The sequence below is a fragment of the Neoarius graeffei genome, chromosome 19 (assembly GCF_027579695.1).
Source record: "Neoarius graeffei isolate fNeoGra1 chromosome 19, fNeoGra1.pri, whole genome shotgun sequence".
In the NCBI taxonomy this organism is placed as follows: domain Eukaryota; kingdom Metazoa; phylum Chordata; class Actinopteri; order Siluriformes; family Ariidae; genus Neoarius; species Neoarius graeffei.
Window position 1 is genome coordinate 52,875,448 of NC_083587.1, and position 15,573 is coordinate 52,891,020.

At 42.0% G+C, this 15,573-nt stretch overlaps 1 protein-coding gene across 2 annotated transcripts in view; it reads right to left on the minus strand.

Annotated features, from left to right (window-relative positions):
• Positions 1-582: 582 nt before the first annotated feature.
• LOC132867392 (zinc-binding protein A33-like) overlaps positions 583-15,573 on the minus strand; it is a 23,174-nt gene continuing 8,183 nt past the window's right edge. Inside the window, exons 2-6 of one of the 2 annotated variants that reach the window (XM_060900270.1) lie at positions 8,371-8,466; positions 7,311-7,535; positions 3,338-3,360; positions 2,969-3,087; positions 583-2,875 (exon numbers count right to left, since the gene is read on the minus strand). In XM_060900270.1, the coding sequence (XP_060756253.1) occupies positions 2,307-2,875; positions 2,969-3,087; positions 3,338-3,360; positions 7,311-7,535; positions 8,371-8,466 (1,032 nt within the window). In that variant the 3' untranslated portion in view covers positions 583-2,306. Of the gene's footprint in view, positions 2,876-2,968; positions 3,088-3,337; positions 3,361-7,310; positions 7,542-8,370; positions 8,467-15,573 lie in introns of both variants that reach the window. The other variant, XM_060900269.1, reaches the window with a different exon arrangement.

The following is a 15,573-nucleotide window of genomic DNA, read 5'->3' on the forward strand; positions in this document are numbered from 1 at the left end:
TTACACGGGCAAAAACAATCCAGGATTCCTTCGGCAGTGACTTGATACCGATGTCCTTTACCCAGCCACATACAAAACAGTTGTAAGCCTCCATACTCTTCCACGCTTTCATCTGTTTTGCGGTATAGAAGGACGTCTGCAACACCAGATAGTCCGAGGTGTCGGGGAACTCGACTGAAGGGTAGTTTTCAAGATCGTATGACAAATCCTTCTTTCCCAGACTGTAGGGGTCGATTCCATTGCACATAGCAATCTTCTGAATATATCTAAGGCGAGCCATGGCTTCTAGATTATGAACATACTCTGGTAAGTTATCGCTAGTTGTTTGCGCTACAGCAGCTTTTTAGACCACCAGTTATTTCACTTCTGATAAAACTGCTAAGAAAAGTCAGTTGACTGAAACCCAGCTATAGGTAATTTAATTTGATGCTTCACTGATTGGTTAACACAATGCCAAATTAATTTTTGCCACTGTGCCAATTATGTCAGAATATTAGTCACTACTCTGTTTCTAACATGGGATGAACTTTAACCTGTACAAAATGTTATCAACAAGGCCAGAACTGTTGTTGATCCAAGACAGTCAGTCATAAAACGTGTTTTTATTCTTTCTAACCTCTGAACATGCTGTGATGAAAACATAAAGACCAGGACTCAGAATCAGTCAGTACATGTATAATGAATGGACACTGTCGAGTGTTGACTCATTTCCGATTTTGGACAGTAACTACATGATAGTTATTTAAAACGAGTCCCTGTTTCAAGTCCTCTCGAACCAGCCTCAGTCCAACACAGTTGTAGATCAGTGTTTCCCAACCTTTCTTGAGCCACGGCACATATTTTACATTCGAAAAATCCAACAGCACACCACCAAACAAAAATGTCACAAAAAGTATCATCTCATCTCATTATCTCTAGCCGCTTTATCCTTCTACAGGGTCGCAGGCAAGCTGGAGCCTATCCCAGCTGACTACGGGTGAAAGGCGGGGTACACCCTGGACAAGTCGCCAGGTCATCACAGGGCTGACACATAGACACAGACAACCATTCACACTCACACCTACGGTCAATTTAGAGTCACCAGTTAACCTAACCTGCATGTCTTTGGACTGTGGGGGAAACCGGAGCACCCGGAGGAAACCCACGCGGACACGGGGAGAACATGCAAACTCCGCACAGAAAGGCCCTCGCTGGCCCAGGGGCTCGAACCCAGGAACCTTCTAGAACCTTCTTGCTGTGAGGCGACAGCGCTAACCACTACACCACCGTGCCGCCCACAAAAAGTATATATAATGAAATATAATGATCATCTAGTCTCAATTTACTCACAATTTACTTACTTAGTGTGAAACCTGGGCCTGTTTAGTTGAACACAAAGCTGATATACTCACAGGAATTGAAGAAAGACACACACGAAGATCTTCCTCAACAGCTCTGAGTCACTCTCCTTTTTTAGTTTTTATAGCAGTCATGCTTGAAAAGCCCAGCTCGCATAGACAGGTTGTGGAAAATCACTTTTTTTGCTTTCTTCTGACCTCTACTCATACTAGGGCCTTCATCTGGGTCAGAATTTTCTCCAGGACCCAGTTTGGATTGTGTACTTTTTCTTTTCAAATATTTATCCATCGCTATCACTGCTGTCACACCCGAAGCATTACTAATTCTATTGTTTGAATGGCAACAGGTAGATACACAGGTTAATTAGCTACCTGCTGCCATCTAGTGGAAGAGTATTTAATTGTTCTGTCTGTCACTATACGTCGCTGGCATAGATGAACGAAGACAAATTATTTGCAGTAAATAAATAATAATTTTCGGAACAATTAAGTGAAATTGGATAATTTCCCACGGTACACCTGATGATCTCTCACGGCAAACTAATGTGCCACGGCACAGTGGTTGGGAATCACTGTTGTAGATGATGTTAAAAGTGGTAAATGTATCCTGTAGGGGCGCTATTGAGGTGCTTATTCATTGATAGTTACTGGATCAGCCAGTGAAAACGGTGCAAAATATTGTGCGCTGTTCAACGCCGTTTCTACGCATTCTGTAAATAGAGCATCTGGTACAACAATCCTGTGGTGCGACACATATATAGGAGCTTAAAGTGCATCTCTGAACAAAAGGTGACATGTCCCAGATTTAATGACGGTCCTTTGTGTTCAAGCTTCGCTCTGGAAAATACAGAAAGATTAAAAAAACAAAAAACAACCTGGATCGATATGTGATATGTGTAAGTCCATTGTCTATCATGTCCACAGCAGGATGAACCATTCCTAATATAACCTGCAGGATCATTAAGAGCATTAAGGCAGCATTCTCAGCACCACAAAAGGCTGGAGAGGCATGATCTTCAGAGGAAACAGACTGCACATGCTGTGGAAGAATGGAAAGACCTTCTCAGTGAAGTGGTGCGAGAACATGTGGATTACAGCATCACTGGCAGGGTCTAAAAACCACACCTCCCCTGAATCCATGTCCAGTCGAATTCTGACTATCTGGGGTTTGACAGCCAAAGACAGAGGAGTGTATGGTTCTGAAGGAGACCGAGCACACAGCTTTTGGTCATCATACCCAATACCCCAAGCACCGCTGGGAAAAACATTGGGTTCCTTTCTCTGGACGGACTCGGTGGTCACGCCGAGCATCCAGAAGGTGCTGTTTCCCACCTCAACGTCCCAACAGTGCAGCCCTGAAGAGAAGCCCTCAGAGCCCAGCACATACAAGCTCCTAAACCGCTCAGGAGTGTCCAAAACTGGTGGTCTGGGTACGTCAGCCTGGTCTTCATGGTCATCATCACTGTCCCTTACGTTGGTCAGATCCGGGGACAGGATGAGCTGGGAATGTGCTGTGTTTGGGTCCAAGACAACAGGAGCTGAGAAGACGAATCGTAATTAGTGTATCTTACTTGAAGCATTCTAGATGCTGAAATTGCCCTTATAAAATGTATGAAGAAAAAAAACCTTACTGTATTTAATGAAGCTCTGCATTTTGTTCCAGACATGGAACTGCAGATTGCCCAGGTACTGTGCAACACTGATTACTTCTCCGGAAGGAATATTTGCAATATTATCTATGTACTGGGCTCTAAAAAAAAAAAAAAAGAGTCAGGGTTGCAGTCATCCTGATACCAGATTTGAGCATCACTTTTAAAATTTGTGTTTAAATAAAATATAAATACAATAACTAAAATATGTACAATAAATAAAATTCATCTAAATTTAACAGAGTGGCATTAAAATATTTCTTAATAGTGTTGCACAAGGTAAAAGTTTGCATCTGCATGACAGAAACATGAAAAGTACATAAAATGAGAAGGAAGAGAAATACAACTTACTTTACCAAACTTGTCTCAAAGTTCTGCCAAAAAAAAAAAAAACACATTAGAGGTGTGTACAAGACTTTTTTTAAAATCCCATTCCCAGCAACTCTCAAAAGTATTGCTCAATCCTGCTGAGTCCTGCGAAACAGTTGACCAATTTCATCCATTCCTGCAAAGATTTTTGACCAATCCCTTCCACTCCCATGGAAAGTCTGACCAATCCCACCTGCTCCTGCAAAAAAATTCTGACCAATCCCACCCGCTCCTGCTAAAAAAAAGCTTGATCAATCCCATCTGCTCCTGCAAAATAATTCTGACCAATAACAACTGCTCCTGCAAAAAAAAATTATTACCAATCCCACCCACTCCTGCAAAAAAATTCTGACCAATAACATCCGCTCCTGCAAAAAAATTCTGACCAATAACATCCGCTCCTGCAAAAAAAATTCCGACCGATCCCACCCACTCATGCAAAAAAAAAAAACGTTTGACCAATCCCACCCACTCCTGCTCAAAAAACGTTTGACCAATCCCACCCACTCCTGCTCAAAAATTTAGAAAAATCCCACCTGCTCCTACTAAAAACGTTTTATCAATCCCAACTGCTCCTGCTAAAAAAAAAAAAGTTTGACCAATCCTATCCGCTCCTGCAAAAAAATTCTGACCATCCCACCTGCTCCTGCAAAAAAAGTTCAACTAATCCCACCCACTCCTGCTCAGAAAACGTTTGACCAATCCCACCTGCTCCTACTAAAAATGTTTTATCAATCCTACTCACTCCTGCTAAAAAAAAGTTTGACCAATCCCACTAAAAAATATTCGACCGATCCCACCCAATCCTGCAGAAAATTTGACCGGTTCACAAGCGGTGCCACAGAAAATTGGTCGTCCTATCATCCAGAGGTTGCTAGTTTGAATCCTGATGAAGCATCATCAATACGGGAGATCTACAGTACAGTGGTGCTTGAAAGTTTGTGAACCTTTTAGAATTTTCTATGTTTCTTTGCATAAATATGACCTAAAACATCATCAGAGTTTCACACAAGTCCTAAAAGTAGATAAAGAGAACCCAGTGAAACAAACGAGACAAAAATATTATACTTGGTCATTTATTTATTGAGGAAAATGATCCATATCTGTGAGTGGCAAAAGTATGTGAACCTTTGCTTTCAGTATCTGGTGTGACCCCCTTGTGCAGCAATAACTGCAACTAAACGTTTCCGGTAACTGTTGATCAGTCCTGCACACCGGCTTGGAGGAATTTTAGCCCATTCCTCCATACAGAACAGCTTCAACTCTGGGATGTTGGTGGGTTTCCTCACATGAACTGCTCGCTCCAGGTCCTTCCACAACATCTCATCTCATCTCATTATCTCTAGCCGCTTTATCCTGTTCTACAGGGTCGCAGGCAAGCTGGAGCCTATCCCAGCTGACTACGGGCGAAAGGCGGGGTACACCCTGGACAAGTCATCAGGTCATCACAGGGCTGACACATAGACACAGACAACCATTCACACTCACATTCACACCTACAGTCAATTTAGAGTCACCAGTTAACCTAATCTGCATGTCTTTGGACTGTGGGGGAAACCGGAGCACCCGGAGGAAACCCACGCGGACACGGGGAGAACATGCAAACTCCCCTTCCACAACATTTCGATTGGATTAAGGTCAGGACTTTGACTTGGCCATTCCAAAACATTAACGTTATTCTTGTCAGGAGTGGTGAGCTGAGGTGAAGTGAGGACCCAAGAGCAAAGAAGAATAAAGTGAATGTTTTGGAATGGCCAAGTCAAAGTCCTGACCTTAAGCCTAGGTCACAACCGGACGTACGATTTTTTGGCCGTGCGATTTTTGGCGTTTCCCAAATCGCTGCGGGTTTTTTTTTGTTTGTGGAGAAAGACGCACGTTGGCCGTAAGTTTGTCTTGCAACCTGAAAAAAACGTAAGCGCCCGTAGAGTTTGTTTGACATGACAAAGAACCTCTGCGGCCAGTCTACGGCTCGAAAATCAGCACGTCACACGTGCGCGCCCTCCGTGCGTTTCACGCGCACCCTCCGTGCGTTTCTTGCGTTTTTTGCATGTAGACCGGCCGTAGGAGTACGTACGGCCGGTTGTGACCGAGGCTTTAATCCAATCGAAATGTTGTGGAAGGACCTGAAGCGAGCAGTTCATGTGAGGAAACCCACCAACATCCCAGAGTTGAAGCTGTTCTGTACGGAGGAACGGGCTAAAATTCCTCCAAGCCGGTGTGCAGGACTGATCAACTGGAAACGTTTAGTTGCAGTTATTGCTGCACAAGGGGGTCACACCAGATACTGAAAGCAAGGGTTCACGTACTTTTGCCACTCACAGATATGTAATATTGGATCATTTTCCTCAATAAATAAATGACCAAGTATAATATTCTTGTCTCATTTGTTTAACTGGGTTCTCTTTATCTACTTTTAGGACTTGTGTGAGACTCTGATGATGTTTTAGGTCATATTTATGTAGAAATATAGAAAATTCTAAAGGGTTCACAAACTTTCAAGCATCATTGTATCTGGTGGGTAGGAATGGGCTACATCTAAATTAGGGAGAAAACTTGATGCCATGTACACACGTAGCCGGGTATTTTTAAAACCGAACATTTCCCCCCCCTCCGTTTATAAAAATGTTTTATCCACACCACCTCGTCTTCGAAAAAAATCCCTTCCACACATAACCGAACATCTGCGTTTTCAAATCACATTCATAAGCATTCCAAACCTGTAGATGGCATTATTTCCCCAAATCTTACCCCCAATCACATCGCCTGTGCTCTTGGAGCAGTAGTTGGGCTTCTAAAATTAAAGATGTAAATAGCACCTGCACAATAATTAACGCTTTCAAGGCACTACTCCGATCCATTACTCTTTAGCTAGCCGCACACTACGCCGATTTTCAGCGTACCGAGCCAACTGAAGTCGCGAGTCAGGCGTAAAGACTAGTTTTCGATGGTACCGACTCATCTCACAGCCGATTCGAAAAACTAATCGGGAGCCAGACTGATCGGCGAGAGTCGCTAGCAATAGCCAATCATATCTTTCGCATATAACACGTGACATCATTAAACACAATTTCTAGCGCGAGAAATACGTGTTGGTAGCACCTAATGCAGGTATATACTGTAATTCCATAGACTGAAGCTTTATCCATAGACACAGTGGGCTGGAAAGCCACTCTGCTCAAGTTGTGTGGCTGAATTCCAAATCGCTTTAACTCCCCTATATAAGTGCACTATTTAAGGTTGGGAATAATAGCTCATGCAGCCTAGATAGTGCACTACATATTCCATGTTGTGTCATTTGTAATTCAGCCTGTAGCATCTTCAAGTGTTGGATTTAACAGTAACTATATCCAATAGCCAATCACAAAGCTATTAAGATGTCACGTGTCGCTTCAATCGCGACTGCACTCGTCAACAGTCGGGCGATATGTGCGTGCCCTGTCGGGAGTCGGCTCTGAAATGGGTCGGTTCGGTACCGCGTGGATCGCCGTGGTGTGCGGCTAGCTTAAGTCCATGCTTAATCTGGCTTCTGCAGTAAACAAAGATCGCACGTTTGACGTCAGGGCAGATTTGTTGTCATTTTTTTGGCGCAGATTGTGACATTCTAAAACGCAAACCTCCGGTTATCTCTGTCCACACGAAAAGGCATACACGGAGTTTTCAAAAATCTTCACTTTGCCCGGAGTTTTTTTAAATATTCGTTTTTGATGTGTTTTCATGTGGATGACAGGCCAAAACGTAGAAAAATATCTTCGATTTAGCAGATACCCGGCTACGTGTGGACGGGGTCTGAGAAAAAAAATAAGTTTGATGAAGCCAGTCAACTCACACAGTTGTTATTTTTTGTACCTGTCTGCTCCCATAACTTTTGTGGGAAAAGAAAGCGAGGGATGGTGCAAAAAAAAAAAAGTCAGTAGAAAGAGTGAGAAAGACAGAAAGAAAAAAAAAACACCCTGACCTTCAGGAATTTGATGTCTTCAGATTGCAGTTCCGCTTTTATGGCTCCAATAGTGTCTGAGAGAGACAGTATCTCTTGCTGAATGCTTTTGATTTTGTTTTCCAGACTCTCTGTTTTTTGCTGCACTTCCACATCCAGTTTAGTCATCATGACCGCATTTTCGTCCTGCAAAAACTGCTGAAGTTTCCTAAACTCCTCGTTAATCTGCTTCTTCATGTACTGGGCCTGTTGCTGACATGATTAACACAATACAAGTAGCAGTCAGTCAGACATGTACACATTATATATTTAAATAAACGCCAGACCAATATTAAAATTTGGTTGTCTTTAGGCCTGTTAAACTGACTAGTGGCCTAGTGGTAGCGTGTCCGCCTCTCGATCGGGAGATCGTGAGTTCTATTCACGGTCGGGTCATACCAAAGACCATCAAAAAATGGTACCTACTGCCATCTGGCAAGGCACGCTGCAATACAGATGTGCATGGGGAGTTAAACTCTCGTGGTTACCAGAGGACTAGCCCCCCACTGTAACCCTAGCTATGTAATAGGCGAGAGGCCAAGGGCTATGGAAACAGAGATCGGCGCCGCCCGATGCGCCACATACAGAGTGGGCCTGGTTAGTACTTGAGTGGGAGGCTGCCTAGGAATACCAGGTACTGTAAGGCGTGGGAAGGACTTTAACTTTTTTTAATAGGCCTGTTAATACAAATGAACTAAAAATTTTTTCTTAGCCATGACCGATATAATGTTATATAGTCAAAAAATATTACCCAGCCATCAACAGTTTTGGTTAAAATGAAACACTATTTTCTTATATCCTTATATTATTGTCAATTTCTTAATCTTACTTCAGGACTTTGGGCCTTGTCTTGTAAATTTCGCCCAGATTTACAACAACATTATTACATTATAACCGATACTGTGAAACCTTAATACTGCCTCATTTGATCAGTCAACCAATACTGGATGGATCTTACGATAAAACAAAGGATAAAGTAACTTTCAAACAATTTCTTTATCATATACCTTATGTCAGCTTTAAGTAGGCTTGATATTCTCACCTGGATGTGATATACATTTCGATGAAAATTAACCTGAGCATCATGAAGGCTCTTCATTTTCATTTTCAACGTATTCATTGCATTCCTAAGAACATCCTGCAAACAAAAATGCACAAATTAATCCCACTGTGAGTGAATTCATTTTAGTGATGCATCAAATCCAAACCTCTTTTCTGAAAAACAAACAAAAAAACCCTCCAAATCAAAGACTGAATTTTATAACCATTATTATACTACTAATTAGGTATTTGTTCCTTTGAATTTACACTTGAAAATCATTAATCATTGAATAGGTTAAACAATTAATCAAGTACCAAAAAAGTCATTACTAAAAAGCCAGTTTTTTTTTTTTTAAAGGATGTTATAGACAATAAATAAAACAAAACTTTCTAAGCCCACTTTTCATACTATATGTGACAACTGGATTAAAAAAAAATCTTGAATTTTTTTGGTCAACTTTTCTGAAGTTGTATCCCTTGGTCAAAAAACTGGAAGTGTAATTTTTTTTTTCCATCTTTGAGCATTAATTTTTGATGGGGGAATGAGATCATTCTGAAGCGGAAATGAGATCAATAAGGAAGATGATCATTTTGGCATGGGAATGAGATCATTACTGCATTGTGAGGTGTGTTGAGAGGCCAGATGCAAGTGCATATGATCAGCGACAGGTTTAATCAGTGTCAGGGTAATTAAGGAGCGAGAATGAGAATTATGGAGCGAGAATGAGATCATTAAGGAGCAAGAATGAGATCATTATGGAATGAAAATGAGATCATTATGGAGCAAGAATGAGATACTTAAGGAGTGAGAATGACATAATTAAGGAGCGAGAATGAGATAATTATGGAGCGAGAATGAGATAATTAAGGGGTGAGAATGAGAATATTAAAGGGTGAGAATGACATAACTATAGAGTGAGAATGAGATAATTAAGGAGCGAGAATGAGATAATTAAGTGGCGAGAATGACAATTATAGAGTGAGAATGAGATAATTAAGGAGTGAGAATGAGAATTATGGAGTGAGATACTTAAGGAGTGAGAATGAGAATTATGGAGTGAGAATGAGATACTTAAGGAGTGAGAATGAGATAATTATGGAGCAAGAATGAGATAATTAAGGGGCGAGAATGACAATTATAGAGTGAGAATGAGATAATTAAGGAGCGAGAATTGCATAATCATGGAGTGAGAATGAGATAATTAAGGAGCGAGAATGACAATTACAGAGTGAGAATGAGATAATTAAGGGGCAAGAATGAGATACTTAAGGAGTGAGAATGAGAATTATGGAGCGAGAATGAGATAATTAAGAGATGAGAATGATAATTATAGAGTGAGAATGAGATAATTAAGGAGCGAGAATGAGAATATTAAGGAGCGAGAATGACTATAATTATAGAGTAAGAATGAGATAATTAAGGAGCAAGAATCGCATAATCATGGAGTGAGAATAAAATAATTAAGGAGCAAGAATGAGATAATTAAGGAGTGAGAATGAGAATTATGGAGCGAGAATGAGATAATTAAGGAGCAAGTATAAGATCGTTATGGAGTGAAAATGAGATCATTATAGAGTGAGAATGAGAATTAAGGAGCAAGAATGAGATAATTAAGGAGCAACTCACAATTAAGGAGTGAGAATGAGATAATTAATGAGTGAGAATCAGATAACTATGGAGTGAGAATCATATTTATAGAGCGAGAATGAGATAATTAAGGAGTGAGAATCACATAATTATGGAGTGAGAATGAGACGGTTAAGGAGTGAGAACGAGGTCATTGAGCAGGGAAAATGGAGTGAGAATGAGATTAAGTCATGACCATGACTTAGTAACTACAGGGAACAGTTACTGTTGTGATTAGAAGTTTACATACACTCATCATGGACATGAATGTCATGGCAATATTCAGCTTTCAATGATTTCTTTGAACTGTTCTTTTTCTAGGAAAGAATGTTTGTACAACTTAGAAATTAGTTTAAAACAATTGGTACACAAGTTTTATTTTATTTTGGGTTTTCAGAACACAGGGTCAAAAGTATATATACAGATTCACAAATATACATACAGCACACCTAATATTTGGTTAAATGTCCCTTAGCAAGTTTCGCTTTGTACAGACACTTTTGGTAGCCTTTAATGAGCTTCTGGCAGAATTCTGGTTGGATTCTTGACCACTCTTCTTGACAGAATTAGTAGAGCTCAATTCAATTTGTTGGTTTCATGACAGACCCAACTTTTAAGCATAGTCCAGATATTTACGATAGGGATTAGGTCAGGACTTTGGGAAGGCCATTCCAGAAGCTTAATGTTTTAATGCTTGATTCATTCCACAACCAGTTTTGATGTGTTTGGGGTCACTGTCCTGTTGGAACACCCAACTGTATCCAATATTCAGCTGTCTAGCTGATGGTTTGAGGTTATGCTGAAGAATTCTGAGATAACGATCCTTCTTTGTTATTCCATCCAATTTTTAAAAACCATACTTAAAGGGGAACTGAAGTCATTTTTAAACTTTATTTCTTAATTAACATGTTATTCAGTTACGTTTTCAGTTTTATTAACTTTATATCGTGACTCGTATTGGCATATTATATTACACTTATCAGCCTTTTCGGTTTTTAGCCATGTTGAATGTAGTTCGTATGGTCCACGGCAGGTGTCGCTTATCCGCGTGATCGTCACGAGACTTGTGCGAGACACCAAACGTGAAGTGTCAGCGCTGCCATTTTGAAAACTGTTTACACAGTGGCCAGATCACCATATCATTCCAATTTAGATTAATTTCAAGATTTGCCAGCTTCATTAGTGATGGAGTAACAGTCCTGCGCGATGTGGCGCGTGCACCTGAAGGCGTGCCTCGGGCTGCACGCGCGTGCTGAGTGGACTCCAGCACGTGCGCCGTGAACAAGGTGCACCTGAGCTCAATTAAGGAACTGTGTGTTTGCCTATTTAAGGACTGTGCTGATGCATTTGCATTGCGAAGTATTACGATACGCATGTACGAATTACCGAGCCTTTCTGCCCGTTGTCTTGATTTCCTGTTTCACGATCCTTGTACCTGTTTCTCATTCTTGTCCTCGCTTAGCCTTTGATGTACTTTTTGCGCCCTGACCGACCCTTTTGCCTGTATTCTCGTTTTTGATCTAGCCTACCGTTTTGGATTGTTTGCCTGTGTATATATTGTCTCGCTATATATATATACACTGCACTTTATTAAACTGTATACTTCTACACATACATCCGCCTCCCTCACGTACGTGACATGGAGATTATTCCATACGACTTCAAACCAACGTGGAGTAGAGAAGAGTTGGAAAGACGACAGGGTAAGGACTCGTCCGTCGTGCTGGTATTTACATCATTACTGTCGCACATTTAAAACGTGCCAGATCAGGCGGCTGGTGGGTTTTCAAAATAATAAATACATGCATGTATTTTTGTAATAAATACATATTATATTGAGTGCATTTCCCACATAATCCTCACTAAGGTTTCGGACAGCACTACAAAATGGTGTCCACACAATATAGTGCCCTAGTGACTAGGGAGCGAATTTGGACACTGGGGAAACTTCCGGCTTGATTGTGTCAGCATTCGAAAGACGGACGGCGCGTGCGTCTTTTGACAACGTTGGCAGATGTTGGTCACTTTGATTTCTGCTGTACGTTTTACTTCCGTCCTATGATGTCTCGCACAGGTCTCAACGAATCTCGTTTACGGCCAGTGCTTTGACATATGGACTGATATATATCACGTAGCTTATTTCAAACACTCATAACTTGCTATAGCAGTGACAAAATAGCTGTCGGAAATGCATTCGTATATTTAATAAAATGAGAAATAGAATTTTGATAATAAAAAATTGCCTTTAGTTCCTGTTTAACACTGTTCTTGGGCTTGATTGCCTCACCTTTACTTGTTCAAACATATCTCTGGTATTAATTGCGTTAGGGTTTTGCTGGGATTCGAACCTGGTTCGCTGGTGTGATAATCCAGCAAACCCCCACTAGACCACCAGGGGGATGACTCAAGTGCAGAGGCGTGAGGCAGAAGTAGAAAAGTATCAAAGAGTTTATTTACAATATGTACAATCCACGGCGGCGGCACGGTGGTGTAGTGGTTAGCACTGTCGCCTCACAGCAAGAAGGTCCGGGTTTGAGCCCCATGGCCGGCGAGGGCCTTTCTGTGCGGAGTTTGCATGTTCTCCCCGTGTCCGCGTGGGTTTCCTCCGGGTGCTCCGGTTTCCCCCACAGTCCAAAGACATGCAGGTTAGGTTAACTGGTGACTCTAAATTGACCGTAGGTGTGAATGTGAGTGTGAATGGTTGTCTGTGTCTATGTGCAGCCCTGTGATGACCTGGCGACTTGTCCAGGGTGTACCCCGCCTTTCGCCCGGAGTCAGCTGGGATAGGCTCCAGCTTGCCTGCGACCCTGTAGAAGGATAAAGCGGCTAGAGATAATGAGATGAGACAATCCACGGCAAAACACAAAAGTAATCCAAAAGCTCAGAAGATAAAGGGGAAATAAAAAATATCCAAAAGTACAAAACAAAAGCCAAAAAAACAGAAAAGGCAAAAATACCAAAGCTCAGAAGATCCAAAAACACAGTCACTACTAGGTCCAAAAGCAAAGCAACGTGCAAAACAAAGAACACGGTACAGAGGAAACTGGAGATAAACATAACAGCACAAAGACTCCGTGACAAGAGGACTGAACTCAGGGGGTATAAATACACAAACTAAATTGAACACAGGTGAAAATAATCAGGACTAAACAGGCAATCAACACAAACACAAAACACAAGAACAGTGGCGGCCTCTAGAGGCCAAAACAAACATGACACGAAAAGGAAATAACAGCGTCCTCTAGAGGCCAAAACAGTCCCAGTCCTAACAAATTGTGGCCAAACAACCCAATCTTTGTCTCATCACATCCTGTTTGTTTGTCAGCTGCAAACTTTACCCATATGGAAAAGAAATAGAAGAAACTTATAAAAAAATATATAACAACTTTCCATCACCTTCAGTTTATGTTTCATGCATTGTGCATCATATAAGGAATATGATTTACTCCTGAAAGTGGCCACTTTTGCATGACTGTCATATATTGTTCTGATAAATACGCAAATCATACAAGTTTCATTTTGTTCAAATTTACTAAGGATCTTATATCTGGTTTCACTGTTGTATGCTTTACATACCTGTACAAGTTTCAGACAAAGGACATACAAATTTTATAAGATTTATCTACATCTTTTCCATATGGGTAGACAAGTTTGAAAGTGTAGATTTTGGAACAGGGGCTTCTTTCTTGGATGGCAGTCCACGGCGATGTAAAACTCAACGCTGACTGTAGACAGTGACACTGGTGTTCCAGCAGCTTTCTGTTCATGGTACCATAGACCTCCAGCTTGGTGGTTCCCGACCATCCGAACCAATGTTCCCTCAGCTGAGGATGACAGTTTGGATCTTCTTCAAGATCTAAGCCAAGTGTCTACACCTTCCAATAACTTGGATTTGTGAAACGCATGCTTTTTATGTTGGCACAGAGAAGCTAGCAGCTGGCAAGGGCGCAGATGGCACTGGGGACGGGGGGGACATGTCCCCCCCAGATTTATAGTGACCCCTATCTGTCCCCCCCACCCACCATCCCTACGTAAGGCACCAAACATAGGTAGAAAAAGTTAGGATTAATGTTCCGTTAGGTAGGCTAACTTACATTGCAGCACAAAGTTGAAATGGCAGCAGCAGTAGCCTTGTCTGTGATCAATCCACATTACACCGATTCAAGAAGGGGAAAGGCTGGAGCAGATCCTTGCAGAGTTGGGAAAGCAAGGTGTTCAATTTTCCACGTAATTCTCGGTTAATAACACTGCACAGCTCATCCATTTGATAGCAACGGTGTTTCTGCTATGACTAATGGTGCATTCAGTTGTACTTGTAAGTTGGAAGTTTGAAGTCGGAAAAGCATTGAAATCTAGCATCTACCAGTTTGGGGTTTTTGTTTCATTTCATTAACTGTCCATTTTTTTCGAATTCCATGTTCCATGATGTCCCAGTTTTTAAACTGGGAAGCGGCGGAGAGATGTTTTAAGGGACCTATTGAGTCTGCTTCTAGACGGTAAATTTGTTTGGCTGCAGAGGGAATTTTTTTTCGATCAATTTTGTTGATGGGCGGCATGGTGGCGTAGTGGTTAGCGCTGTCGCCTCACAGCAAGAAGGTCCGGGTTCGAGCCTTGTGGCCGGCGAGGGCCTTTCTGTGTGGAGTTTGCATGTTGTCCACGTGGGTTTCCTCCGGGTGCTCCGGTTTCCCCCACAGTCAAAAGACATGCAGGTTAGGTTAATTGGTGGCTCTAAGGTGGTGTTTACATTAGACCGTATCCGTCTCGTTTTCGTCACGGATGCACTGTCCGTTCACATTAAAACGCCGGGAAACGACTCCACAGGCAGAACAACTTGAATCCGCCAGGGCCCACGTATTCAATCCATTACGTATCTGATCCGGTGCTGTGTAAACATTGAGGAACGAGGATACGTTGTGCTGAGCTCTAGCTGACGTCGTCATTGGACAACGTCACTGTGACAGCCACCTTCCTGATTCGCTGGCGTTGGTCATGCCACGTTGGTCATGTGACGCGACTGCTGAAAAACGGCGCGGACTTTCACTTCCTGCTATTTGTCCCGAATCACTGCTCGTGCGCTTCACTCGCGCGCTCTGTGAGCTGCGCAGGGCCGGAGTGTGCACCCTCCAGAGGGCACTCGCTGTTCAGGGCGGAGTGATTTGGAGCGCAGGATGCCTGCGGAGCCGAGCGTATCCGTGTATTGGCGTTGCTGTGTGCACGCGAATCGTGTATTGGCGTTGCTGTGTGCACGCGAATCGTTTTAAAAACGTTAATCTGATGATCCGCTAATACGGTCTAATATAAACACCACCTAAATTGACCGTAGGTGTGAATGTGAGTGTGAATGGTTGTCTGTGTCTATGTGTCAGCCCTGTGATGACCTGGCGACTTGTCCAGGGTGTACCCCGCCTTTCGCCCGGAGTCAGCTGGGATAGGCTCCAGCTTGCCTGCGACCCTGTAGAACAGGATAAAGCAGCTAGAGATAATGAGATGAGATGAATTTTGTTGATTGGAAAAAATACTTTTTTTTTATTTGTGTGAATCTGTTGTTCAAGTGTTTATATTTCTGTTTTCATACAC